This window comes from Pongo pygmaeus, chromosome 9, assembly GCF_028885625.2.
Source record: "Pongo pygmaeus isolate AG05252 chromosome 9, NHGRI_mPonPyg2-v2.0_pri, whole genome shotgun sequence".
NCBI lineage: Eukaryota > Metazoa > Chordata > Mammalia > Primates > Hominidae > Pongo > Pongo pygmaeus.
The window spans coordinates 7,627,835-7,655,373 of NC_072382.2; the positions used below are offsets into that span (position 1 = coordinate 7,627,835).

The following is a 27,539-nucleotide window of genomic DNA, read 5'->3' on the forward strand; positions in this document are numbered from 1 at the left end:
TTCAGGGCCGAGCAGGGCTCCCTGGAAGCCCCCTCTTCCTGCCCCAGCTTTATTTTGGTTCTAGAATCATTCCAGTTGGCATACCCGGTCCCCACCACGGCCGTCCTGGGCACACAGTTAACACGTCATGCAGTTAGGGGGAGGGAGAGAGGGGAGAGGGCGGGGGGGAGTCAGTGGCCTGCACTGCACAGCCACTGGGTTAGAGAGAGTCGGGGTCTCCCAGGCTGCAAAGCCTTGTCCAGCCATGTGTCTCCTGGCCCTGGGCTGGCCTCCTGCTGTGGCCACAGGGTACACAGCCTGGCCTTGGGGCTGGGCCATGGCTGCGTCAGGTGGGGAAAGCCACCATCCTGCCTCCAGTCCCCTGGGCCCTTGTTCTAGCCCTTCCTCCCCCCATATCATTGGGGATAACTTGTTGGCCTGGGTCTCCATAGCTCACCAGTTATGGACCAAGGAACAAGGGCAGCCAGCCTGAGGGTCCATGCTGTCACCTGTGGGTGGCCCCACCGAGCAGATGATACCCCACCTGCTGGCCTGGGTGAGCTCAGACCTTCCCAGCACTCAGCTATGAAGGCGAGAAGCGGCTTCCTGGGACTGCGGGACACCAGGCTGGGGATGACAAGCTCTGCCTGCTCTCCTCCTACTGGGGCTGGGGGGTAACCAAAGACTGATGCCAGTAGAGGTGCAACAGCCCGGCCCCTCTGCTTCTGGGTGGGAGCCCCCAGGGTGCCCCTCGCACTCCAGGCCCCTGCCCCCCACAGTGATCAGGCCAAGGCGATGAATCTTGAAGCCACACTTGCGTGGCTTCCTCCCTCCAGCCTGAGCTCCCCTTCTTGCTCTGATAAGTTTCTCTGAGAACACTCACCCGCAAGAAGCTACTTGCCCAAGAATCCCCCTCTCAGATTTTGCTTCTAGGGAACTCGAGCTAGGAGACCCAGGGTTGGGGATACCCCCCCGTGATCAAGAGCCACCTCCTTCCTAGCCTGGCATTCAGTTTTCTCCTGGCGTCCCTCAAGCCGCCCTTCCACCCTGGCCTCCCCCGGCTTCCCATCAGGCCTCAGCCACCTGGGCTGTTCTTCCGCTGCCACCCCTCCAAGGCCCAGCCCGAGAGCCTCCTTGTCCACCACATCTTCGCAGGCACCTGCAGCCCACCAAGACCTCTGCTGTCAGTATTCTCTCTGCCCCAACCCTGCCACTCCCCGGGCTGAGACCTGCCTGAGGCATCTTTCTCCCAGTGGGCCTGGAAGGGCATCAACAAATGCTTGCAGGGCCCGGGCCTGGTTTGCGCAGGATTGGGCGCAAGGACCTGGGTCTGGGCCTCTTTGGACCTCTGGTTCTTGCCATGGTTGAGGTCCGGGGAGTAGATTTCACAGAGAATAACTCCGGAGCCAGTGTTCCACGTGGCCGGCAGGCTGCTGCCCGGGCCTGGTCTCTTGGTCTCTTCTTCGGCCCCAAGAAAGGCCCTTCCTTGTATCCACTGCAGTGGGCTGAGGACTGCATTTGCGATGGGGAAGTTCACATCCCGCCGTTGCTCAGGCTGGGCCCGCTGCCTGCGACATGCTCAGTTCTTTTCCTGCCCCTCCAAGCGCAGCTCCTACCTTGTCAAAGAGACCCTTCCTGTTTCCCTAGCCCTCAGAGCCCCCTGAGTCCACACAGCTGGGCTGCCATCAGCACTGAGCAGATCCTCTGGGGCAGGGGAGCTAGTCTTCCTGATGTCCTAAGGGCCGGGTCTTCTTCGTGTTACCCCTGTTGGTGCCTAGCACAGTGCTTGGCCCCCAAGATTCGCTGGGTTCCAGAACATAGCCCGGCTCGGCAGCTGGCCTCCCAGGAGGAGCAGGGTTGAGTGAGCTTGAGTTGCAGCACAGCCATCCAGTGCCCAGCACCCTCCCTCTGTCCTGGCCCTGCCACAGCTGGTCCTAAGCAGGAGAAGACCCTGGGGCCCTGGACACAGAGCCACGCCCACTCCTCTGCTGCAATCTGGACAGAGAGACCAGGATGGGTCATGAGGACTCTGCCAGGGGACCCCAGTGTTCACGGCTCCAGCTGGGCTATGGAGAGGGCATCAGACAGAGCTGAGTGGGTACCGGGCTCTAGCAGCCCCATTGCCCACCTAGCCCGCCCTGGTTGCTAGTTTCGCTGGACAGCGTGCCACATGGACACGGGCCTGCGCAGCGTGGCCAACATCTGGTTCCAATGTGTGGTTCCCATGCCACTGGCTGATGGCCCAATGATGACATGGCCCACGTTGTCCCCACGGCCGTCGCTGCTGCTCTCAGCCACCGTCACGCGGAGAGACAGGTCCTGAGGAAGAGGCAACATGGGTGCTGAGGACCAGGAGCAGTCAGAGGTACTTCTTGGCCTCTGGTTTCAGGTTACAAATGTCAGGCCCCAGTGGGGTGCTAGGCACAGCTCCCTGAATCCTCACCTCTGATCTAAGAGGTGAGGAGACTTGCCCCAGGTCACTCAGCAAATAAATGGCAGGCAAGAGTTTGAACTAGGCCTGCCTAGGCCCTCAGGTTTCTCTTGCTGCCTCCCGCCACAGCGACAGCACCTTCCTGCCAGGTTTCAAATGCTGGCCTCCCCACTTCCCCCAATCCTTTTTATTTTTTTGAGACAGTCTCACTCTGTCGCCCAGGCTGGAGTACAGGGGCATGATCTCAGCTCACTGCAACCTCCGCCTCCCAGGTTCAAGCAATTCTCCTGCTTCGGCCTCTCAAGTAGCTGGGATTACAGGCGCCTGCCACCATGCCTGGCTAATTTTTGTACTTTTAGTAGAGATGGGGGTTTCACCATGTTGGCCAGGCTGGTCTTGAACTCCTGACCTCAGGTGATCCTCCCACCTCAGCCTCCCAAAGTGCTGGGATTACAGGCGTGAGCCACCATGCCTGGCCTCCACTTCCTTGCTGTGTGACCTTGGGCAGTGACTTGGGCTCTTGCTACCTCAGCTTCTCCATCTGTGAAATGGCGATGATAATATTTGTTCTGGCTGGGCATGGTGGCTCACATCTGTAATCCTAGCACTTTGGGAGGCCGAAGCAGGCAGATCACCTGAAGTCAGGAGTTCGAGACCAGCCTGGCCAACATGGTAAAACCCTGTCTCTACCAAAAATACAAAAATTAGCCGGGCATGATGGTGTTTGCCTGTAATCTCAGCTACTTGGGAGGCTGAGGCAGGAGAATCACTTGAACCTGGGAAGTGGAGGTTGCAGTGAGCCAAGATCACGCCACTGCACTCCAGCCTGGGTGACAGAGCAAGACTCTGTCTCAAAAAAAAGAAAAAATTGGGGGCGGGCATGGTGGCTCACACCTGTAATCCCTTTGGGAGGCCGAAGTGGGCGGATCGCCTAAGTTTGGGAGTTTAAGACCAGCCTGGCCGGCATGGTGAAACCCCATCTCTACTAAAAATACAAAAATTAGCCAGGTGTGGTGGCAGGTGCCTGTAATCCCAGCTACTCAGGAAGCTGAGGCAGAAGAATCACTTGAACCCAGGAGGCGGAGGTTGCAGTGAGCTGAGTTCATACCATTGCACTCCAGCTTGGGCAACAGAGCGAGACTCTGTCTCAAAAAAAAAAAAAAAAAAAAATTGGTTTCTATCTCATAGGGCTGTTTCAGGAACAAAAAGAGTGAACTGTGTAGAACGGCACCTGCGCACAGTCAGAACATGCTAGAGGTTGCGTTGCTATTACTAATATCACCACGTTGCACTCACAACCGAGGACGGGAGAGACTGTGCTTGAGATGAGAGCGGGAGCTGAAACTCAAACCCAGCCCCATCTCTCTCCTCCCCCACTTCCCCCATGGTCCCAAGAAGTCTCTTGCTTTTAGAGGCTGTGGAGAAGTGGCACTATGACACCCAGGGAGAGGCAGAGGACACATGGGCAGCCTGCCCCACGAGGGTGGCAAGCGAAGGCTACGATACCCAGGATGGGCCAGAGATGCTGGGATGTGCCTGGGTTAGGAACACTCAGAGTGAGGCAGAGTTCTGGGCCTTTACATGCAGGCGGGGTCCCCGGGTTGGGGGAGATTAGGTGGGTTCTGTACAGCCCTGGGGCTATGGAGGCAGATTTTGGCTCAAGGCACAAAGGACTTTCTCATTGTCAGGAGTGCCGAGGAGGGCTAGAGATAGTGAGGGAAGGTGGTACGAGCCCCATCCTCCGAGGCATGCAAGCAGGGCCCAAGCCCTATCTTCTGCAGTCTGCCCACCCGTGGTCTGTGATGTCCCTGCTGGGAGAGGTCTCCCTGGAGCATGTCACCTTCTGAAGACCACGGGAACTTGGGGAGTTCAGCAGAACCCTGAAATAGAGCCTGGGAGATTCAGAGCAGGAATTCTGGGTGCCTGGGTCACCCCGGCTCCTCTCCAGCCCTCTGCAGTTCCCTCCCCCGGGAATGGTCCTCCCTCAGAGCTGGGTATCCCCTCTTGCAGGAATCCCCCCTCATCTGACCTCGGGAGTCTAAGACGCTCTTAGTGGATTAGGGACTCTCCTGCCTGTCCCTTGTGAGCACCGAGAAAGCTGTGCCTGTGTCCCCAGCACCCACCCTAGGGCTGGCCCCAGCGGCACTCAATAACTGCTAGAAAGTGATGGCTGGAGGCAAACCACTACCCCTGCAGGGGCCCTGAGAAGTGAAGGTGGAGAGATGTGGCAGCCCCAGAGCCCTGGGGTGACCTGGCCCCTTCCCGTCTCCCAGCCCCCCTCACCTGGAGCACAATGGCTGGCACCGAGAAGATCATGGCTTCGTTGAACACCGGGTTGGGGTCATCCCTCTTCACGGCTGTCTTCTTTTTGCTCATCTTCCTCCCATCCTGCAGTAGGTATACCTTGACGAAGGGGTCTGCGGGCAGGCGGACAGGTGAGGGCCAGCGTCACACTCACGCACCACAGCCCTGCCCAGTCTGGCTCCACCCACCGACTCCAAACTCCCCAATGCTTTGCTGTTGCTGTGACCTCCTGCAGCGCTGACCTTGCTCTTTTATTATTTTTCTCATTTCACAGATGAGAAAACTGAGGCTCACACAGCACGTCAGGTGAGGGCTGGGCTTTGTGCTTAGGCAGCTGCCTCACAGCCCACGCGCTCCCCTCCTAGGATGCTCTGGGGAACTCAGCAGCCCCACCGTGTTACTTCTATAAATGGCCCGAGTGCAGACGTCAGCCCTGAGTCACCGGGCGCCTGCACAGCAGAGCCTGACTCAACCGTGTGCGGCTCTGAAATAACAACTTGCCGTCTGCCCATCACCTATTGCCCACGGGGTGTCCTTGCCGCACCTGCCTGCAGCTGGCCTCCCCACCTACCCCCACCCCAAGACTTGCAACTCCCAATAGATCAGGCTCCCCCAGCCCCTGGTCTTCAGTTCTCTAGAATACAGCTGCCTCCACGGTCACTGCTTTGAGAGGGACTGGGGACTCCTGCAGACCTAAGGCATCAGGTCCTGCCTGGCACCCACCCCAACCCCGTGGCCCTGGTCCCTTTTTGGAGTCTGGGATACTGCCCTGTCTCTGGGAATGGAGCCTCCACCATGAATTCCAGTTCCAGGGAACAGATGCCCACCTTGGTTCCCTGCCCAGTGCCCCCAGCCCTGAGTGCTGCCTCCTGCCCTGAGACCCCCGCATCACTCTGACCCCCTTCACTCTGCCCTCACAGGGGCCCCTGACACCCTCCAGGGATCTCATGTTGCCCCGGCTGGATTAATTGTCCCCATGCCACTCCCTACCCATCTGCACGACTTCTGGGCTCAGCAAAGCTGAGGGGGACCTTGGCTCTGTGTCCCACACCTGCTGATGCCTCCAGGTGCCCACAGCACAGCAGCTGGGCCGCAGCTTCCACTGAGCCACGTGGAGGAGCCAGGCTGCCAGCTGGGCCTTACCTGCTGTGGTCTTGTCGTTGGTCCAGATGAGGTTCTTGGCCTTAACCACGACCACGGTGAGGCGCTCGGCTGTGGGGAGGTAGCTGAGGGAGAGCAGGATCTCCCCCACAGCATCAGCGGCCTGGGGGACAGACAGGTGGCTCAGAGGGCTTCTCCTCACCCGACTTGAGGGGTCCAGGGAAAGCCTTGGTTGCCAGGGAAAGGCTGGGGCTTCCTTCTCCATAGAGAAGTGGCTGCACTGGGGGTCCCTTACCACAGGGCTCCAGGCAGGCAGGGACAGCCTGGAGAAGGGGACAGCCACCCACCCCCCGCCACTGCATGGAGCATGCCCCACTCCTCCCTTCCACCGGGTGTGGGCCCTGCCTGGGGTGGAGGGTCAGAGGTGGCCTGTCAAATGTAGCTATCAAATGTAGTTTTGTTCCCTCATTGCAGGCCGAGGAAAACACTGCGGTAGTAATACACAGCGATCAGAGCGGAATGGAATTAGATTCTTTGATTAAACAACAATGATGTTCTGTGAGCATTCCTACAATTATAAAACTAAAGTGCAGCTTGGCCTGTCTGAAATCATCCCCTCTAAGGCTAGAGGAATGTTTCTGTAGCAGAAGCTCAGTAGGGGTAGAACCTCTGAAGCTTTGGTGGCAAAGCAGCAGACGAGCTGTAAACAGTGGTCGGGATGTTTTTGAAATTTGCCTGCAGCAAGCAGTTTCCTCGGATGGGGCTCAGGTCTTCTTCTCTGCTCTCCTAATGATGATGGGGCTCAGGCTATTGCAGAGGATGATGAGGATGATGGAGTCCCTTCCTGGAAGTGTATGTGTGTGCACGCTCTTCCGAGGTGGACGGGCAGGCAAGTCACTTACCTTGTTCTGGTCCTGTAAATAGAGCCAGCCGCTGAAGGGCTGCAGCGGGAGGTCAAGCACAGAAAGCTTCAGCTCCACCACCCCCGTGCTGACGTTGCGCTCATCCTCATCGATGCCAAATACAGAAAACCGCAGGCTTTTCTCCTCCAGGGCTGTGGGATCCAGGGGGATGGAGAACTTCTCATCAAAGAAGATGGAGTAGGCATTTCTCTGGATCTGCAGGAGAAAAGGCCATGGAGGGCGCTAGGGGCCTGACAGACCACAGCAGGGAGACAGCACTGGACAGGGAGTCTAGAGGCCCAGGCTAGAGTCCTGGCTCTGTTGTCATGACACCCTCAATGCCAATCTTTCCTTTGGTGGCTCAGCCTTGAAGGCGTAAAAGCCTCCTGTCCTCTCCTCAGTGGTGGCCAATCTAGTGGCCTGGCGTTTGAAGCTCCCACAATCTGATCCCAACTAATTTCTGTCCTCAGTGCCCGTGGCACCCCAGAACCCTCAAGATGCCCTGGATGAGCTGGTCTCCATCTTTCTTGCATCTGCTCGAGTCTAGCCCTAGGCCAGGCAAGCAGTGGAGTGGGACAGTTGCCTGTGGAGTCACGAGCCACTGACGTCCCAGGTTCCTGCAGAGCCTGGCCCAGGACTGTTTGAACACCATAGGCTGGATGGGTGGATGGAAGGGAGGACTAGGCGAGGTTGGGCCAACTCGGTTTCCAAGCCCAGTCCTGCCTGGTGGGCACCACTGGCTTCCTCCCAGGAAGTCGTGGGCAGGCCCCCTGGGAAGGTGCATTTCGGGCACTGTCTCTGGGGAGTAAGGGGGATGCTTTAGTCACTGCCTGACGATATTTAAAGAAAGGCGCTCTCATCCCTGGACCCTGCCTGAGGCTGGGGGGCTGCCTAGCCTGGGGGCAGCACCCCCTGGTGGGATTGCCCAGGCTGTTATGCTGGGAAGCTTGCCTTCCCCGGAATAAATCCCCCAGCGCCACCAGCCACCATGACCACACTCTTCTGTCACTGCCTGGGCGTGGGAAGGCTCCTCGCACAGTGCTCACGTTCCCTACACAATCCCTTGCTCTTGAAGGGCTCCTTGCCCCCAAGGGATAAAGCCCACCTGGCCTCCTGACCTCCTGACCTCAGCATTCAGGCTCTTCATGATCTGGCTCCACCTCTCCCTCTTTCGGCTAAATTAGCCTCTCAGCTGTCCCCTGTTCATGGGGGCCTGGGCTCCCCAACCAGCCATTCTCTGAGCGTGTGCTTTATGCGCACATGGGTGGAGGAAGATGGAACCCTGGGTTCGAGTCCCGGACCTCCTGCTTCCTTACTGGGGTTGTCTTGGGCAAAGCACTTTCCTGAGCCTCGGTTTCCTCATCTGTAAGATGCCCTAACAATCCGTCCTGTTGGCGTCACGGGCTAATGAGAGAATCATGGATGCGCTGGGCTCTGTGAACCAGGTTCTCAGCACACATCAGGCTGTGGTGGCTGCTGTCTGCCAATGTCTCTCCTCAAGGAATGTGTCCTGAACCACCCAAAGTCCTCTAGGCAGCCCAAACCACAGGCAACATGGCTGGGCACGACAGGAGCTCTGCACGGTCCTGAGAGCCAACCTGCTAGGCACTGACCCAGGCTGGGCAAGAACTTCACATACATTAACCCATCTCTTCCTCAATAACCATGATGCCCATTTGACAGATGGGGAAACTGAGTCATGGGGTACTAAACTGACTTATCCAAGGTCATACTGCTAGGAAGAGGTGGAACCAGGATTTGAACCCAGGCAGTCAGGCTCCAGGGTCCTGCTCCTAATTGCCCACTATACTGTGTCTCAGAAGCTGGGCCACCCCAACTCAATGCCCTAAACACGCCCTCCTCGCACTCTGCTCACAGGCTATCCCCACCCTTCAGCCCAGATGTGGCTCTGTTGGCTTGGTTCTGTGAGTTACAGCAATGTGTGGAGGGTAGCCTAAGGGACTGGGCGCCTTCCCTGCCCCTCAGGCTTTATTCTCCACCCTTCCCCACTCTGCTCTATCCCTGAGAGTTGACCTCCATGGGCTGTGTCAACAGGTTCCCTTGGCCTTTGGCTTCTGGTTGGGTCAGCCAGTGGAGGTCACTAGAAGGAAACTGGAGGGGGAGGGAAGTCCCTCTCTGCAGTATTGCTGCGGGATGACCATGTCCCTTGGCCAAAGGGCAGAGCTTCCACCAAGGTAGCCCTCTCCACACAAGGTGGCCCTCTATCCTTTTGGGCCCAGTAATCTCACCTTCCCCTCACCCCTTCAGATCTAGAGTGGGACCGCCCCTCCTGTTACACCCTTCCAGGGTACCATGCCATCCCTGAGGATGCCCCACACCCCATCCGCGCCACTCTAAATGGTCTTGTTATTTTCATTTTTAAAATTTATTTATTTATTTATTATTTTTGAGATAATAATCTCACTCTGTCGCCCAGGCTGGAGTGCAGTGGCGTGATCTTGGCTCATTGCAACCTCCGCCTCCTGAGTTCATGCAATTCTCCTGCCTCAGCCACCTGAATAGCTGGGATTACAGGTGTGAACCACCATGCCCGGCTAATTTTTGTATTTTTAGTAGAGACGGGGTTTCACCATGTTGGCCAGGCTGGTCTCAAACACCTGACCTCAGGTGATCCACCTGCCTCAGCCTCCAAAGGGCTGGGATTACAGGTGTGAGCCACTGCGCCCAGCCCTATTTTTATTTTTTGAGATAGGGTCTCATTCTGTCACCCAGGCTGGAGTGCAGTGGTGCAATTGTGGCTCATTGCAGCCTCAACCTCCTGGGCTCAAGTGATCCTCCCATCTCAGCCTCCCAAGTAGCTGGGACTATAAATTAGCTGGCACTACCACAGCCTGCTAATTTTTTTTTTTTTTTCTGGTAGAGAAGGGGTTTTGCCACGTTGCCTAGGCTGGCCTCGAACTCCTGGTTGGGCTCAAGCAATCCTCCCATCTTGGCCTCCCAAAGTGCTGGGATTACAGGCATGAGTCACTGTACCTGGACGGTCCTGTTATTTTTTTATTTTTATTTTTATTTTGAGACAGAGTCTCGCTCTGTCGCCCAGGCTGGAGTGCAGTGGCACAATCTCGGCTCACTGCAAGCTCTGCCTCTCGGGTTCACGCCATTCTCCTGCCTCAGCCTCCCGAGTAGCGGGGACTACAGGCGCCCACCACTACGTCTGGCTAATTTTTTGTATTTTAGTAGAGATGGGGTTTCATCGTGTTAGCCAGGATGGTCTTGATCTCCTGACCTCATGATCCACCCGCCTCGGCCTCCCAAAGTGCTGAGATTACAGGCGTGAGCCACCGTGCCCAGCCCCAATCTTGTTATTAAGCTCTCCCTAAATTAGCCTTCTTGAGCATGTCATCCTTTTTCTGCTGGGACCCCATGTTGACACAGGGCAGGTGTGGACAGGGACAGTTGCCACATTCTGTATTCACTTGGCGGGAGAGCTAAGAACTCCACACAATGGGAGCCTTCAGGTGGAGCCCCCCACCTCCCGGCTCTGCACAGAGCTCTCTCTACAGTCTGAAGCTTCAGCTCTGGGATCAGCATCCATACTTGCACTCTAGTGCCTTTCTGGGATCCTGCCGGGCCCCACCGCCCCGCCTGCCTGGGAGGCATCTAGTGAGCCCAGAGCGCCCTTCTGCCCCGCCCTGAGCCCCACTTACCCGAGAAATGCCCACGATCTGCTCGTCGGGCAGCAGGCTGACGCGCATGAAGCAGGACTCGAAGCTGGCCTCCTCCCGCTCCAGGAGGTCCTTGCCCTGCATCAGCGCCACGTGCAGCGTGTGGGAGGCAGTGTCGTACTCCATGCTCACCTCCACCTGGCCCAGTGTGAAGTCCTGCCCAAAGGTGTTGCTCACGGAGGAGATGGAGTTCAGGGAGTCGGCCGACTGGGACTTCCGGAGGGTCCCATAGGGGGCCAGGTCCAACTCCCGGCCCATCAGCTCCAGAGGCCCCAGTTCACTGATGCTCTCAAAGGTGTCCTCAATGCTGAGACTGCCTTTGCGGCTGGGTGGTCCCCGCGTGCTGGCCCGCTGGGTATTCCACGCAGGCACTCTCTAGGGGTGAGAAAGAGGGACGTGGCAGCATCATGGGGGCCATAGGCAAGGTCGCTGGGAGATGGCAAAGAGATGAGTAAGGCCTGTTCATTCTTGGATCTCCAAGTTCCCCTTTCACAGAAGCCCTGCATCCCTTAGCTAGGAAGGTCGTTGTTTAATATTATTTCATGTCACTTATTTATTTATTCATTTTTTTGAGACGGAGTTTTGCTCTTGTTGCCCAGGCTGGAGTGCAATGGCACGATCTCAGCTCACTGCAACCTCTGCCTCCGGGGTTCAAGTGATTCTCCTGCCTCAGCCTCCTGAGTAGCTGGGATTACAGGCGTGCGCCACCATACCTGGCAAATTTTGTATTTTTAGTAGAGACAGGGTTTCTCCATGTTGGTCAGGCTGGTCTCGAACTCCCAATCTCAGGTGATTCGCCCACCTACCTCAGCCTCCCAAAGTGCTGGGATTACAGGCGTGAGCCACCGTGCCCAGCCTAGGGGTACATGAGACTTTTTGTTTGTTTGTTTGTTTGAGAGAGTCTCACTCTGTCGCCAGGCTGGAGTGCAGTGGCGTGATCTTGATTCACTGCAACCTCCACCTCCCAGGTTCAAGCAATTCTCCTGCCTCAGCCTCCTGAGGACCCAGAATTACAGGCGCACACCACCACGCCCGGCTAATTTTGTATTTTTAGTAGAGATGGGGTTTCTCCATGTTGGCCAGGCTGGTCTGGAACTCCTGACCTCAGGTGATCTGCCTGTCTCGGCCTCCCAAAGTGCTGGGATTACAGGTGCGAGCCACCGCGCCTGGCCAACTGTTTGTTTGTTTATTTATTTATTCATTTATTTTTTGAGACAGAGTCTCACTGCATTGCCCAGCCTACAGTGCAGTGGCACGATCTTGGCTCACTGCAACCTCTGCCTCCTGGGTTCAAGCAATTCTCCTGCCTCAGCCTCCCAAGTAGCTGGGACTACAGGCGCCCGCCACCACACCCAGCTAATTTTTGTATTTTTAGTAGAGACGGGGTTTCAGTATGTTGGCCAGGATGGTCTTGAGCTCCTGACCTTGTGATCCGCCTGCCTCGGCCTCCCAAAGTGCTGAGCTTACAGGCGTGAGCCACCACGCCCAGCCCCTCAACTTTTTCTTAATATGTATATTTGTAGGGACAGAATTCCATACATCGAGTTGTCGATTGCAGTAATGTTTAGAAAAAGGAAAAGCAGCTAGCAATCTAAGTGTCCCAGAAGAAGAACGGGTAAGAATACCAGGAGCCAGCCACTCAAGAGGTGATGGAGCAGCCACAAGGGAAGTTTACAATACAGGAAGCTTTCATGTTGGGTGACACTCACCCAAATATTAATTTTTTTTTTTTTTTTGCCTTGGCCAGGCATGGTGGCTAACGCCTGTAATACCAGCACTTTGGGAGGCTGAGGTGGTGGATCGCCTGAGGTCAGGAGTTCAAGACCAGCCTGGCCAACAAAGTGAAACCCTGTCTCTACTAAAACTACAAAATTAGCCAGGTATGGCGTCATGCACCTGTAATCTCAGCTACTCAGGAGGCTGAGGCAGGAGAACTGCTTGAACCCGGGAGGCGGAGGTTGCAGTGAGCTGAGATTGCGCCACTGCACTCCAGCCTGGGTGACAGGGTGACACTCTGTCTCAAAAATAAATAAATAAATAAATATTTTTATTTTCCCTAAATTGACCTTGGGATTTGAGAAAACAAGAACCTTTTATACCACAAGCATCGTCCATGCCTTCATTACCATAATTTTTTTTTTTTTTTTTTTGAGACAGGGTCTCACTTGCCCAGGGTGGAGTGCGATCACAGCTCTCTGCAGCCTCAACCTTCTGGGCCCAAGCGATCCTCCCACCTCACTCTCCCAACTGTCTGACCACAGGCGTGAGCTACTACACCTGGCTTTTTTTTTTTGCTTTTTTTTTTTTTTTTCCTGAGATGGAGCCTCGCTCTGTCGCCCAGGCTGGAGTACACAGTGGCGCCATCTCTGCTCACTGCAAGCTCCACCTCCTGGGTTCAAGCGATTCTCCTGCTTCAGCCTCCTGAGTAGCTGGGATTACAGGCATGCACCACCACGCCCAGCTAATTTTTTATATTTTTAGTAGAGACGGCATTTCTCCATGTTGGTCAGGCTGGTCTCGAACTCCCAACCTCAGGTGATCTGCCCACCTCGGCTTCCCAAAGTGCTGAGATTACAAGCATGAGCACTGCGCCTAGCCACACCTGGCTAATTTTATTTATTTATTTATTTATTTATTTATTTATTTATTTATTTATTTTGGTAGAGACGAGATCTTGCTTTGTTGCCCAGGCTGGTCTCCAACTCCTGGGCTCAAGCAATCCTTCTGCCTCGGCTACCCAAATTGCTGGGATCACAGACATGAGCCACTGCACCTGGCTGTTTACCATAATTTTCATGGTTCCCCAATTTTCCATTGAGCAGATAATCATAATTTAATTTACTCTTCTCTACCGTTGGACATTTATGTTGTTTCTACTTTTTCAGAAATACAAATACTGCAATACTGAATAGCTTTCTTAAAATCCTGGCTCAGAGGACACAGTCCCTTGAAGGTTTTTTGTTTTTGTTTTTGATGGAGTCTCACTCTGTTGCCCAGGCTGGAGGGCACTGCCACGATCTCAGCTCCTAGGTTCAAGCAATTGTTATGTCTCAGCCTCCTGAGTAGCTGGGATTACAGGCGCCTGCCACCACGCCCAGCTAATTTTTTTGTTTTGTTTTGTTTTGTTTGAGACAGAGTTTTGCTTTTGTTGCCCAGGCTGGAGTGCAATGGCGTGATCTCAGCTCACTGCAACCTCCACCTTCTGGGTTCAAGCGATTCTCCTGCCTCAGCCTCCCAAGTAGCTGGGATTACAGGCATGCACCACCACACTTGGCTAATTTTGTATTTTTAGTAGAGACGGGGTTTCTCCATGTTGGTCAGGCTGGTCTTGAACTCCCGAGCTCAGGTGATCCACCAGTCTTAGCCTCTCAAAGTGCTGGGATTACAGGCATGAGCCACTGTGCCTGGCCAATTTTTGTATTTTTTTAGTAGAGACAGGGTTTCACCATGTTGGCCAGGCTGGTCTTGAACTCCTGACCTCAAGTGATTTGCCCACCTTGGCCTCCCAAAATGCTGGGATTACAGGCGTGAGCCACCATGCCAGGCCTGGAAAAATTTTTTCAAATTTACACTCCCCCAACAGCGTGTGCGATAGTCCCCCCAGACACCCTAAGTGAGTGAACATGAGGGATTCTAATCTGGTAATAGATTTTGGCTGTGCTCTCTGGAACTCTACATGACATTCGGAAAATTCCCTGCCATGTGTTAAATGATAAAACATTCAGCAAGGTATAGTGAGAGGCCTAAGAATGTGTGTGCCTCCGATACAGCAGTTCCACATCTGGACATCCATCCAAAGTACACTATCCCAAATGAAGACAAAGTTTTACCTACAGAACATCCACTGCATTATTTATCATGACATTTAGTCAATCATGGCACATGTACAAAAAGGAATCTCATACAGCCATTAAAATAATGTTTATGATGTAAGTTCAACAGTATGTCAAAATGCTTCAGCTACAAGGGAGGTGAAAAGAGAAGGACCTGGCATGGTGGTGCACGCCTGTAATCCTAACACTTTGGGAGGCCAAGGCGGGCAGATCTCTTGAGCCCAGGAGTTTGAGGCCAGCCTGGCCAACATGGTGAAACCCCATCTCTACAAAAAATAACAAAAATTAGCTAGGCATCGTGGCTTGGGCCTGTAATCCCGGCTACTCAGGAGGCTGAAGTGGGAGGATCGCTTGAACCCAGGAGGTGTGAACTGAGATTGTGCCAGAGCACCCCAGCCTGGGTGACAGAGTGAGACCCTGTCTCAAAAGAAAGAAAGAAAGGGCCGGGCACGGTGGCTCACGCCTGTAATCCCAGCACTTTGGGAGGCCGAGGCGGGCGGATCACGAGGTCAGGAGATCGAGACCATCCTGGCTGACACGGTGAAACCCCGTCTCTACTATAAATACAAAAAATTAGCCGGGCATGGTGGCGGGTGCCTGTAGTCCCAGCTACTCGGGAGGCTGAGGCAGGAGAATGGCGTGAATCCAGGAGGCGGAGCTTGCAGTGAGCCGAGATTGTGCCACTGTACTCCAGCCTGGGCGACAGAGCGAGACTCCATCTCAAAAAAAAAAAAAAAAAAAAAGAAAGAAAAAGAAAAAAAGAGAGTAAGAAGAATATATCAGGTTACTCTGGGCACTTGGCCTATGGGGTAGCCCTGCTCTGCAAGGAGCATTTAGAAAAAAAAAAAAAAAGAAAGAAAGAAAACTTTAGTAGTTAAAAAGCAGGCCAGGTGTGGTGACTCACGCCAGCACTTTGGGAGGTCGAGGCAGGTGGATCACCTGAGGTCAGGAGTTCGACACCAGCCTGACCAACATGGTGAAACCCTGTCTCTACTAAAAATACGAAATTGGCCGGGCATGGTGGTGCACGCCTATAATCCCAGCTACTTGGGAGGCCGAGGCAGGATAATTGCTTGAACCCAGGAGGCAGAGGTTGCAGTGAGCCCAGATCATGCCATTGCACTCCAGCCTGGGCAACAAGAGGGAAACTCTATCTGAAAAAAAAAAAAAAAAAAGTTGAAGATGTGAAAGGGGAGGAGGGAGGTCTACTCCCCATTCAAAGGAGGACATTAACCAGGAGGAGGCGGTGATGGAGGGAGAGGGGCTAAAGGCTGATCTGAGTGGGTGGTAGGGGCATGGGGTTGCACTCTCTTGTGCACCTGCAGGAGCAGAAGCCTCACCTTCTCTCTGGCCTCTGCGCAGCTCTCGCCGTACTTCTGCTGAAGGTACCTGTAGTCGTAATTGGGGAACGGAGAGGGGCTGGGGAAGCTCCCCGACGTCCAGAGCTTCCACAGGCTCACAGCCGCGATTCCCAGCAGGGCCAGGGCCCCTGCAGCATAGACACCCACCTCCCAGCCAGGGGGGCTCTTGATGACTGCAAGGCAAGGGCAGCCTCTCATTAGGGATTTCTAGTGGATACAGACCCCCACCCGGGGAGCAGCAAGGACTTCTTCATTGAATGGATATTTATTAAATGCCTACTATGTGCTAGGTGCTGGAGATCCCATGTCGAACAAGACATACACTTTCCTGTGTTGCTTGGGACCAGAAGTGTTTTGGGTTTCAGATTTTTTCTGATTTGGGTATATTTACATTACACTTATAGGTTGAGCATTCCTAATCCAAAAATCTGAAATCCAAAATGCTCCAATGGACATTTCTTTCAGCATCATGTCGGCCCGCAAAAAATTTCAGATTTTCGATTTTGGATTTTTGGATTTAGGATGATCAGCCTGTGTACATAATATCCAGAAAAGGCAAATCTATGTAGACAGAATTGACACCAGTCTATACAGTAGATTAGTGACTGTCAGGGGCTGGAAAGTTGGGAGAAATAGGGTTTCTTTGGGGGATGATGAAAATATTCTAAAAATAGATTGTGTGGTTGGTTGCACAATATACTAAAAACCACTGAATTGTACACTTTAAGTGGGTAAATTGCTTGGTATGTGAATCTTATCTCTCTGTGAATCTCTTACCAAAACAAACAAACAACTCAGCCACAAGTGAGAGGTGGCTGCAGGCTGTGCAGGGCTTGGAGACAAATCCAGATGCTCAGAGGCTTTTGCTCTGCTGATGAGTCAATAACCTTCCCTCTCTGAGCCTTGCTGCCCCCGAAAACAGAAATTAACAACCCCCTCAACTGTGGCAAGTGAGTCCTCCCCAGCACCGTGCTTGGCACGTGGCAGGACCATACATGTTCCAAGGTTTTGCCTTCCTCTCCCAGGAAACCTGGCTCTGCTTCCCCAAAGGAAGCCAAGGAGGCACTGGATTCACTGTGCAGGTCACAGTGCTGGCAAATACAGTTCTCTAAACTGTTCTTAGTACTGCGTCTGTCTCAATTCAACTGAGGAAACTGAGGCACAGAAAGGCTAAAGAACTTGCCCAAGGTCACAGAGCCCAGAAGGGGTGGTGCTGGGACCCCAACTCTGGCAGCCAGACCCCAAAGCAAGTGGGGTAACCACTGCCCCACCCGGCCTCGACCCCGCACAGTTCCCTCGAAGCAAGGTGGGGAGAGATGCGAAGGGCATCTCAGGGATGGAGATTGATCACTGCACATCCATTGAGCACCCATCCTGGTGTGCCAGCAGCCTATGGGCACGGGTAGCCAGGGTTGAGTCAGCCCCAGGCCAAGTCCCTGTCCTTAAGTAGCTGGCAGTCTAGGGGGTGGGGTGGAGCAGGCAAATAAATAGACAGATCAGGGTACCGGGAATGGGAGCAGTCCGGGAAGGCCTCCCGGAGGAGGGACATGTAAGCTGAGATATGAGGAGGGACAAGAAGTGTGCCAGGCCATGGCAACAGGAGCTGGAAGTAAAGGGCGGGAAGAATAGAGGGGTATAAAAAGCCCAGAGTGGGCAGAGTGGCCGGGGGAGGGAGGGAGGGGACCCGGGGCTAGAGGAGTACCTCATCACTGCTGCCCTGAGGCCTGGCCACACAGGAATGGATCACACAGTAGGGCAGCCCCCCTAGCCTGCCCTGCTGTCTGCTGAGCTGCCTTTGGCCAGAGTCCACAGCACTGACTCACTGGCCTCCAGCCCTGACACCCTCCCAGCACTGAGCACCCTGTAAGGCTCTACTTTCTTTTCTTTCTTTTTCTTTTTTTTTTTTTTGAGATGGAGTTTCACTCTCGTTGCCCAGGCTGGAGTGCAATGGTACGATCTCAGTTCACTGCAACCTCTGCCTCCTGGGTTCAAGCGATTCTCCTGCCTCAGCCTCCCAAGTAGCTGGAATTACAGGCGTCCACCACCACGCCCGGCTAATTTTTTGTATTTCTAGTAGAGACAGCGTTTCACCATGTTGGCCAGGCTGGTCTCAAACTCCTGACCTCAGGTGATCCGCCCACCTTGGCCTCCCAAAGTGCTGGGATTACAGGCATGAGCCACCGTGCCCGGCCAAGGCCCTACTTTCTAAAAGAGGAAAACTGAGACCAAGGAAGGGTAATAGGCACATCTGTTTCTCCACTCAAGGCCAGCGGTGAGAAACGGCAGAGCTCGGGCACCGGTACCTTGGCTTCCAGGCAAGTCACCCAGCACCTTTGGGCTTCATACTCCGTTTGGAAAATGCGGATGACAAGAACATCCCCCATCCAGCGGTCCCACTCTGGTGAATTTATTCTAAAGGGAAAATCCCAACAGGTTTTGTGTCTGGGATGAGTCATCGAGGCTGTATTTATAACAGCAGAAATCTGGAAACAGCCTGAAGGTCCCACTGAGGGGGCCAGTGAGGGCTGGTGGCTCTGTCTTGGGAGGAAATGTCACTGGCCTTCGAGAATGACAATTGAGGTCATTAGGATGGCACTGTGGCAATGCAGAGACACATTTCTGGCTTGTTAAGAGAGGAAAAAAAATGAATCCCCAACATGGTCTAATCACGCAATTGTGTGACGTGCGCAAAAGTCACGCAGCACATAGTCACGGGCTGCGCAGACCAGGGAAAAACAGAAGGAATGGGTAATGACGGTGGAAGGGCTGTGAAGAAACCCTCCTTCCTCCTGCTGCTGTTGACAGAATGTCACCTGTGGTCTACATATGCCCATAACAAAGAGATCCATGGAGGCTCCCGGGCCCTGCCCTGCCAAGGCTTGGCGTATTCTGGGAGTCCTGGGAACAGGGTCACAGCAGGGCTGGGTGGTAGCCCGGGGTTGGCCAGAGGGCAGGACCAGAGGCCCAAGGTCTCTGAGCAGGCTGTGGGCACAGCCAGGTGGCAAAGCAGGTTCAGGCTCCCCTGTGCCTGAGGCTCTTGGGAGCTGAAGGGTGGAGCCCATGCCCGGGGTGGCAGAAAAGGGGGCAGGGCTGGGGGTACAGAAGGAAAAGCCCCAGGAAGGGACATGAAATGACAATTCGCATTCATTTGATTATTGATTTTATGGAATACCAGTCTTGGGGTGATATTGGAAGTGGGGTCTAGGCGAAGACCGGAAACGAGTGGGACGAGAAGGAGGAGGAATAGCTCCCCTTATGAAGCACTTACTATTTATGATTTGCCAGGCCCTGTTCTAAGCACGTCACGTACATTAACCCATCAAGTCAAGGCAATCCTGTGAGGTTGGTTCTATCGTTGTCCCCATTTTACAGATAAGGAAGCTGAGGGACGGAAGAGAGATCTGCCTCCAGACAGACTGGGTCCAGATCTGCACCTATAACCCCACCACCAGGCGCCAGGACTCAGGCAGGCAGAGGCAGAGGCAGGGAAGGACTCCAGGCCAGGAGAACAGCATGTGCAAAGCCCTGCCGCTGGGAGAGTGGCGTTTGCACCATGCTGGGCGCTGCACATCCATCAGCTCTCTAAATCTTCCCAACGGCCCTGAGGCAAGACTCATCGTTTGCATTCTACAGATAAGTAAGTAGAAGTTTCACCATTTGCCCAAGGCCATACGGGTAGGGGGCGGGGTGTGGGGGGGCAAGACCTGTGAGCCTGAGGGTGAAAAGTGCGGCTCCCTGGCTCACTTTTGGGAAAAAGTCATGGGAAAGGTGATTCCCAGGCACACTCTTCAGATAAGCCCTGGGCTCCCCTGGGGCTGCGTTAGGGTAGGGGCTGGAGTGATGGGGAGCACGGGGCTGGGAGTCAGGAGACCTGAGTGCACATCCTGACCCTGTTACTCTCTGCGCCTCACTTCTCCCATCTGTGAATGAGGAGAGGAACAAAGGGAGAAAAGACAGCTGGTATGTTTCGGCTCTGACCCCATCCGCCGTCCATGGGGAGGGCTGCAGGAGTATATCTGGAATCTTGAGGCATCTCCCAGCCAGCTCCCATCTCCCTGCTGAGGCATAGGGTGACAGGGTGGGAGTCATGGCCCTAGACTGGATGGCCTCTTTTTTTTTCTAAAGAGACGGAGTCTCACGCTGTCGCCCAGGCTGGAAAGCTGGAGTGCAGTGGTGTGATCTCAGCTCACTATAACCTCTGCCTCTGGACTGGGTGGTCTCTGAGTTTAACGCCCCATGAATCTAACATTGACTTCCTGGGTTTATTTTCCCCTGCCTACTTGACAGTCTCCACAAAAGGCCTCGGTGAGTGGATTCCGAGTCACAGGCTCATCCCCAGGGTGCAGCAGAACGAGGGTCTCCCCGGGGACCCTTTCAAGTGAAAGAGAGAAAGTCACTTTAACAGGAAGGGGCCACTTGTGTGGCAAGACGAAGAGACCTCAGACTGTGCCAAGCTTGATGTCCCCAGGGCTGTCTGACCTTGGGCAAGACACTGACTGTCCTTGACAGTGAAGGCATTAATGGCAAGGACATTAATGGCAAGGACATTCATGTCCCATGGACACCTCCCACCCAGGCCTGGTGTAAGGGTCTCGCAGGCGTGATCCAGGAGGGGCTTGCCCTGGGCACTCACCGCTCAGATGGTATTCTGCCACATCCACGGCCATGATGTCTGCTGCGGTGACTGTGACTGGAAGGGAAAAGAGAGTGAGCAGAGAGGGCTGCAGAGAGTCAGCGTCCCGCTCCTAGGTCCTGGCCTCCTGGCACCCACGTGCCTGTCATCCAGAGCTTACGCTCAGCTATAAGGGGAGTGCCACCAAAGGGAGGCTTGGCATTTTGAGAAATGATGTTTAAAGCTCTTTTCAAGCATTCTAAGACTCTCCTCAGGATTGCCAGAGAAAACACAGGATGCCCAGTGGCATGTGAATTTCAGATTTTTTTGTTTTGTTTTGTTTTTTTTAGATGGAGTCTCTCTTTGTTGCCCGGGCTAGAGTGCAGTGGCGCGATCTCGGCTCACTGCAGCCTCTGCCTCCTGGGTTCAAGTGATCGCCTGCCTCAGCCTCCCAAGTAGCTGGGATGACAGGCATGTGCCACCACACCCGATTAATTTTTGTATTTTTTGTAGAGATGGGGTTTCACCATGTTGGCCAGGCTGATCTCGAACTCCTGACCTCAGGTGATCCACCAGCCTTGGTCTCCCAAAGTGCTGAGATTACAGGTGTGAGCCACCACGCTGGGCCAAATTTCAAATAAGTTTTTAATATGTGTGTCCCAAATATTCCATAGGACATACTTATGCCAAAATCTCTTCCATTGTTCATCCAAAACATCAGTGCTCCTGGGTGTCCTGTTTTTGTATTTGCCAAATCTGGCAACCCCAGCTCATTTCCATCCTCACAACATCAGGCTGACCAGCGGCGACGCGGTAGGTGACTCATTAGAGCAAGGACCCCCTGGCTTGAGCCAGAGCCTTCCTTCAAATGCTTCCATTTCGATTGGGAAGGAAAGGCTGCGTGTCTGCAATATTCTATTATCAGTCCTTTCACTGCTTGGCATGGTTTCTTCCCCATCCCATCCTTCACCCCCAGCTTTTAGGAAAGACTGAGGCTTAAGTTGTTCTAGAAAGGTCTGGGAGCTCGTACAACCCATTACCTGAACCTAGGTGACTGCTCATTGTTTTATTATTGTGCTAAGAAGTAAATCTGGCTCGCAGATGTGTTCTAAATGGGTGTGTGGGGGGAGTCCTGGAAAAAGGAAATTGGGATGGGCTGCACTGATCTCTGGTCAAGGGCACCGAGGGCCAGGATAACGCCCACCCCAGTTTCTGGATTCCCTTGTACTTCAGAGAGGTGGTTACACATGGTAAGCCTGCAGGCCTGGTGCGGGGTGGTACGGCAAGGGGAGGGGGAGGTAGGAACTGCAGAGTGATGGCCTGGCCCAAGGGCAGCTGCATTTTTGCCCCAGCAGGAATGCCAACCACCGTGGCTTGATCTTCTGGCACTTTAAAGAAAAGCCAGATACCTGAATTTTTTATGTGCCATTTCCTGAGTTTTAAAGGTAGTAACCAATTTGCAAAAAATTCAAACACCATTCAGGCGCAGTATAAAAAGTCCTCGGGGAGTGTGACCCACCAGCTCCCAACCCCTCGGAGCATCCTGTAGGTTCCCTTTGGGACTGGGGTCGAATCAGAGGGTAAAGCTAAGGCCCTCAACATTTTCAGGAACTCCAGGGTTCTCCCCAATCTGTGGCTTTGGAGTCAAGAAGCTGGGGTGCCATGCTCCAGTCAGGGTTATCCAGCACATTTGGGGTGCCATAAGTCCTAGTCCACCCCCTTAAGTCCTGGAGGTGCCCAGGAGCCTCTAGAAGCAGGTCAGGTAAGGTGCACAGCCAGCTCCTGGCTCCCAGTTCTCCTGATGCTGCCCCCACTCCCACAAGGAGATGTGCGTTGTCATGGTGATGGAAGGGTGGTGCTAAGCCAGGAAGGGCTTCACCCATCCTGACTAGAGTGGAAGCTCATTCCTGGGCCTGGGCTGGAGATAATGACAGTAATAGACAACCTTGCCAAGCCCTTCTTACACATCAAGCGCCGTTCTAAGCACTTTGCATATATCTGACCTCATTTAATTCTCCTAACAGCCCCATGAGGTAGGTACTATTATTATCTCTGGTTTGCAGGTGAGAGTTCCGGGGCGTAATTTGCCCCAGGCCACACAGCTAATAAACTGTTCAACCCAGGCCGTCTGGCTCCATGCTCCTAACCACTGTGTCTCACTGCAAGTGGGCATATGGTTTCCAAAAAGTTTCCTAAGGAACTGCAGGTCAGATGGGTCACCGTGTACCTGCCCAAGGTGGTCCTAGCTCCTGGCGGAAGCTGGTCTGGATACGCTGAAACACATGGTAATGTGCACCTCCCAGCCTGCTTCTGCCTTGCCGGGAATCAGATAAGCCATCGGCTTTTTCTTGCTTACCTGGCACAAGCTGACTTTGCAAGAGTGGGGCCAAGCTGGGACAGCCAATGCCAGCAGCACGCGAGCAAGGTATGCAATGGCAAAGTACACCCCACAGCACAACAGGCGTGGTACGGGACAAAGCCTCAAGCTGCATCAGGCCTCTGGCTGTCGGGGGCCCCATCACCTCCATGGCTGGCCCAGCTCAGACCCCAGACTCCCACGCTGTCTGTTCTTTCCTCTCCCTTTAACACGACATCCTTTCCCAGGGAGCTGAGATTTCAGTGAGGGTGTGAATGACTGCTAGGCACACCCCAGACAGAAGCTCCTTTTTTCTTTTTTTTTTTTTTTTTGAGACAGAGACTCACTCTGTCACCCAGGCTTGAATGCAGTGGCGCGATCTCAGCTCACTGCAACCTCTGCCTCCCGAGTTCAAGCGATTCTCCTGCCTCAGCCTCCCAAGTAGCTGGGATTACAGGCATGAGCCACCATGCCCAGCTAGTTTTTGTATTTTTAGTAGAGATGGGGTTTCATCATGTTGGCCAGGATAGTCTTGAACTCCTGACCTCAAGTGATCCTCCCACCTTGGCCTCCCAAAGTGCTGGGATCACAGGCGTGAGCCACCGCCCCTGGCCTCCAGACAGATGTTCCAGCCTGGTGCCCTGTGAAGGCAGAGCTCATCTGCCTGAGTGGAGGGAGAAGAGAACTGGAAGAGAGGTCGAGGCTCCTACAGGGTATCATCCTGAGCACAGTGTTTGTAGTCAGCTGCACCCAGCTCTGACTCCCATATCTGCCCCTGGCTAGCTGCAGTGGCCTTGGGCAATTTTCTTAGTCTCTTAGAGCCTCAGTTCCCCATCTGTAAAGCAGATGTGAGGCTGCCAGGAGGGTGGAATGAGAAGGTACGTGTAGTCAGGCTTGGCACATATTGGTTGCTGTGGTTAGCAGCCTGGTGATGGCCCACACAGGCCCCCTAACCCCTAGTCTGGGCAGTGTGGGCAGCACTGCCAGTCTACAGATGTGTTTATTTGTCTTACATTTAAGTGAGTTGCCAACATTTTAAAATTGAAAAATGTAGCTGGGTGCAGTGGGTCGTGCCTGTAGTCCCAGGTACTGGGGAGGCTGATGTGGGAGGATCTCTTGAGCCCAGGAGTTCAAAACCAGTCTGGACAACATAGTGAGACTGTGCCTCAGAAAAAAGTGTATGGTGGGGGGGAATTTCCCATTAAAAATTGATTTAAAAAGGATTTCCAGCTTCCCTTTGAAAGTTAGAAGATCTGGCTGGGCGCGGTGACTCAGGCCTGTAATCCCAGCACTTTGGGAGGCTGAGGTGGGCGGATCACCTGAGGTTGGGAGTTCGAGACCAGCCTGACCCACACGGAGAAACCCTATCTCTACTAAAAATACAAAATTAGCCGGGCTTGGTGGCGCATGCCTGTAATCCCAGATACTTGGGAAGGCTGAGGCAGAAGAATCGCTTGAACCTAGGAGGTGGAGGTTGCAGTGAGCCAAGATCACACCATTGCACTCCAGTCTGGGCAACAAGAGCAAAACTCCATCTCAAAAAAAAAAAAAAAAAAAAAGAAAAGAAAAAAAGCAAGTTAGAAGATTTGGGGACAATGGGTTTGCATCCCCTGACTCCAACAGGAGTTGGAGCTAAGTCAGCTTTGCCCCTTCCCTGGCTGCTCCCATCCTTCCGTTCACTGCTAGAACCTGTTGAGCCCTGGAAGCATCCCTGCTCATAAGCCTGGTAAAGGGGACTTTGAATGAGCTACTTTTTTTTTTAATTAATTTATTTTTTTGAGACGGAGTTTCGCTCTTTCACCCAGGCTGGAATGAAGTGGCGTCATCTCACCACGCCCAGCAAAGCTATGGGAGATTAAGAGAGGTTAAGTGACTTGCCCAAAGCCACACAGCCAGCAGTGGTAGAGCTGGGCCTGGCAGCCATTCCTGTAGCCCAGTCCAGCCCCTCTTCCATTAGCAGTGACAACCCTCATGCCATCTTCCCCATCACCCGTAAGACCCATGGGGCAAATTCTGTTACTATCCCCTCCTCCACAGAGGAGGACAGGGAGGCTCAGAGAAGGGCAGTGAATTGGCCCGAACCAGTGAGCAGGAAGCTGAGACCAAGCCGCAAGTGCTGGCTGTGCAGCCAGTGCCCTTCTCAAGGGCTTTGCTCACTATCCCCGAGACCCCCTGACTCCGTCTCACCTGGGACGACCTCAGTGGGCTCCCGCTGGCAGCCTGGAGGTCTGCCAGGCAGAGGGACTGTGGCTTTGGCTAGAAGAGGATAGCAATGAGGTACAGTGGGACCAGGGCAGCCTGTGACTGGAGCATCCCCCGTGTCCAGACACACAGCAAAGAGCATAACATGGGGGACCAGAGTGGCTCCAGACCCTCACTGAGCTCCCAGACCGCACATCCCTACCCCTGCAGCACCCCTCCCCATCTGACCAATTCGTTCAGTCCCAAACCCCCAGACCCTAAACTGCACAGAGCTTACTCATTGAAAACAGCTCTAGGTTCAAATTCCAGCTCGATCATACCTACCTAGCAATATCTCCTTACTGCTGCATGCATGTGGACATAATATGTGCTAAGTGCTTAGCACTGTGCCTGGTTGTAGTAGGTACATCATGCGGACATGATGATTCAATGGATTAATGGATCCCCTTTTACAGACATGATGATTCAATGGATTAATGGATCCCCCTTTTACAGATGAGGAAGCTGGGGCCCCAGGTCACCTAGCATACAAGTAGCAACACTGGGATTGGTGCCAGGGTGCAATGGATCTGGGCCTGGGCTCTTGGCCACCATGCTGACTCCTGATCAGGCAGGCTTTTGGGGTGGGGAGTTGGAAGAGCCCCCCACTTCCCCCAGCTTTGCTGGAATCAGACCATGGCAGAGGCCCCTCCTGGGCTTGGCAGAGAATTGGCTTTCCAAGAACGTTGTGCCTCGGCAGGGGAGAGGGGCCTTCTGTCCCTGCCCTCTGCTCCACCCCACCTCCTTGCCCAGTGTCCTCACATCATTTTCTGGCTAGCAAGGCAATGGGAAGGGTCGGGAGGTGGGCCCAGGAAAGCCTCACCCTTCAAGCTGTGAGTCTCTTCAGGATCTTTAGGTTGAAACCTTTTCAAGTACCCCTCCTCCGCTTTCTGAGATAACCACATCCTGCTGCCATCCCCCAAACAGCCCACAGAAACCGCAGGGCAGACTGGCTGGGAGGTGCTGGCTGGCATTTCTTGGGCACCTACTGTGTGACTTGCCCTGTGTTATCTCAGCACTGCAGCCCTCTGAGGGGGCTGCTACCCTGCTCCTTGTACTGGAGAGGAAACTGAGGTGCAGTGTGGGCAGCACTGCCAGCCTACAGATGTGTTTTATTTGTCAGTCAGTCACCAGAGCTGACAAGTGGCAGAGTCCGGTTTGAAACCCAGGCTGGGAGCCCCCACTCTGCAGAGCTGCTTAGGAAAGCTTTCAGACTTCAGAGTAGGGAGGCTGGGGGCTTGGGGACTTGTCCTAACCCTTCTTCACACTGGCTGTGGTAACTTGGGTGGGTCTCCTGCCCTCTCTGAGCCTCAGTTTCCCCATTTCTAATAGGAAGCGCTATTGCTGCTGCTCTCTAAAACTGTCACCCCCTGAGGGGGAGAAGGAGCTGACATTCCATGGTGCAGCTTTCCCAGGCTTTTGGGAATGAAGGAGGGCGCACACAGTCTCTCTGCAGCCCCTGGAAGAGGGCTCCCAGGATGGGCAGCTCAGGGCCTTCCACCCATAGGCCAGGCTCCCGGCCCCCCACCTCCCTCCCCCAACTTCAGCCCAAATCTACAGCCTTGAGGCCCTGAGTCTGGGCAAGCTTCCTCCCCTGCCCCGCCATACCCGTCTCCTAAGCTCTGGAAAGCCCCCCACTCAGGCTGCTGCCACAGGCGGCTGAGGGTCATATCTGGCTCTTCACACAGCCAGGGCCTCCTCGGGCTGGGGTGCAACGTTCCCCTCCAGATTGGGACGGTTCCTGCAGACCAGCGCTCCTGCCTCGGGAACCTCCAGGGTGTATGGGGACCGGAGTGTCGGGAGGGGATGTGAAGCTAGAGTAGGGACAGTGAGGACCGTCAGGGCGCTGAATGCGAAAGTGAGGGGCGTGTGTGCAGCGTGGGCGCGAGGAGGCGTGTAAATGGCGGGGTGAGCCGCGTGTGTGCACATTCGGGGCGTGCGATGCGATGCGCACTGCGCGGAGTGGCCGGGCCGGGCAAGGGCGCCAGGCGTGCCCGGTGCCCGGCATTCGTTCGTGTGCAAGCGCGGCGCGGAGGTGCAGGCGCGCGGAGTGAGCGGGGCTCTGGGGTCCCGGGCCCAGGGCCCGAGGAGGGGGCTGCGTGCGTCCGCGATCAGGGTGCGATCCCGGCCGCGCACGGGGGTCGGCGGGGTGCGTACTCACCCGGGCTCCGCGGAGGGGCCGCCGCTCCGGCTGGGCTCCAGCTGCCGGCCCGCCTCCCGCGGCGCGCACGCACCTGCGCCTAGTCCGGCCGCCGGCGGCAACGCCACCCCTGCAGTGTCGCCGGGCTCCCGCCTCCGAGGAGCGCGGCGCGGGCCGGGGGCTCGGCCGGGCCGGGGCGGCGGACCGGAGCTGCGCCGCAGTCCGGGCACGCTCCCAGGAGCCCGCCGCGCGCTCCCTCGCGCTCGCCCGCTCGCCCGCCCGCTCCCTCTTTAATTTAAAGTGACAAGCTCGAGCGCTGTCTCTGCTCCCGGGGTCCGAGCCGGAGATCCCCAAGCGCGTCCGGGATCCAGGGACGCCCTGAGGCCAAGCCCAACCCCTCGCTCCCAGGCCTGGGGACAGGGGTGGGTGGGGACGTGCCCACAGGCCTCTGAGAGGCAGGCCAAGCACTGGACTCAGAGCCAACCGGCCTGGGTTCTAGCCCCAGCCTCCGCGCCCTGGGTTATCCTGTTCCCTTTCTAGGCCTCAGTTTCTTTACCTTAAAAACGGACCCGATACTGCGCACCTCCGGGAGC

The 27,539-nt window shown here is 54.8% G+C and overlaps 1 protein-coding gene across 2 annotated transcripts; it reads right to left on the reverse strand.

The window, feature by feature from the left end:
* SYT12 (synaptotagmin 12) lies at positions 1-27,539 on the reverse strand. Of its 2 annotated transcripts, none has more exons than XM_054440829.2 (8): positions 27,503-27,539; positions 20,231-20,287; positions 15,577-15,770; positions 10,386-10,778; positions 6,718-6,933; positions 5,858-5,978; positions 4,694-4,827; positions 1-2,298 (listed from the first exon to the last, which is right to left on the reverse strand). In XM_054440829.2, exons 2-8 carry the CDS (start codon positions 20,262-20,264, stop codon positions 2,125-2,127), a joined length of 1,266 nt encoding a protein of 421 aa, XP_054296804.1. In that variant the 5' UTR covers positions 20,265-20,287; positions 27,503-27,539; the 3' UTR covers positions 1-2,124. The 2 variants fall into 2 exon arrangements, with proteins under 2 accessions (XP_054296804.1, XP_054296803.1); XM_054440828.2 differs by lacking the exon at positions 27,503-27,539 and adding an exon at positions 26,968-27,219.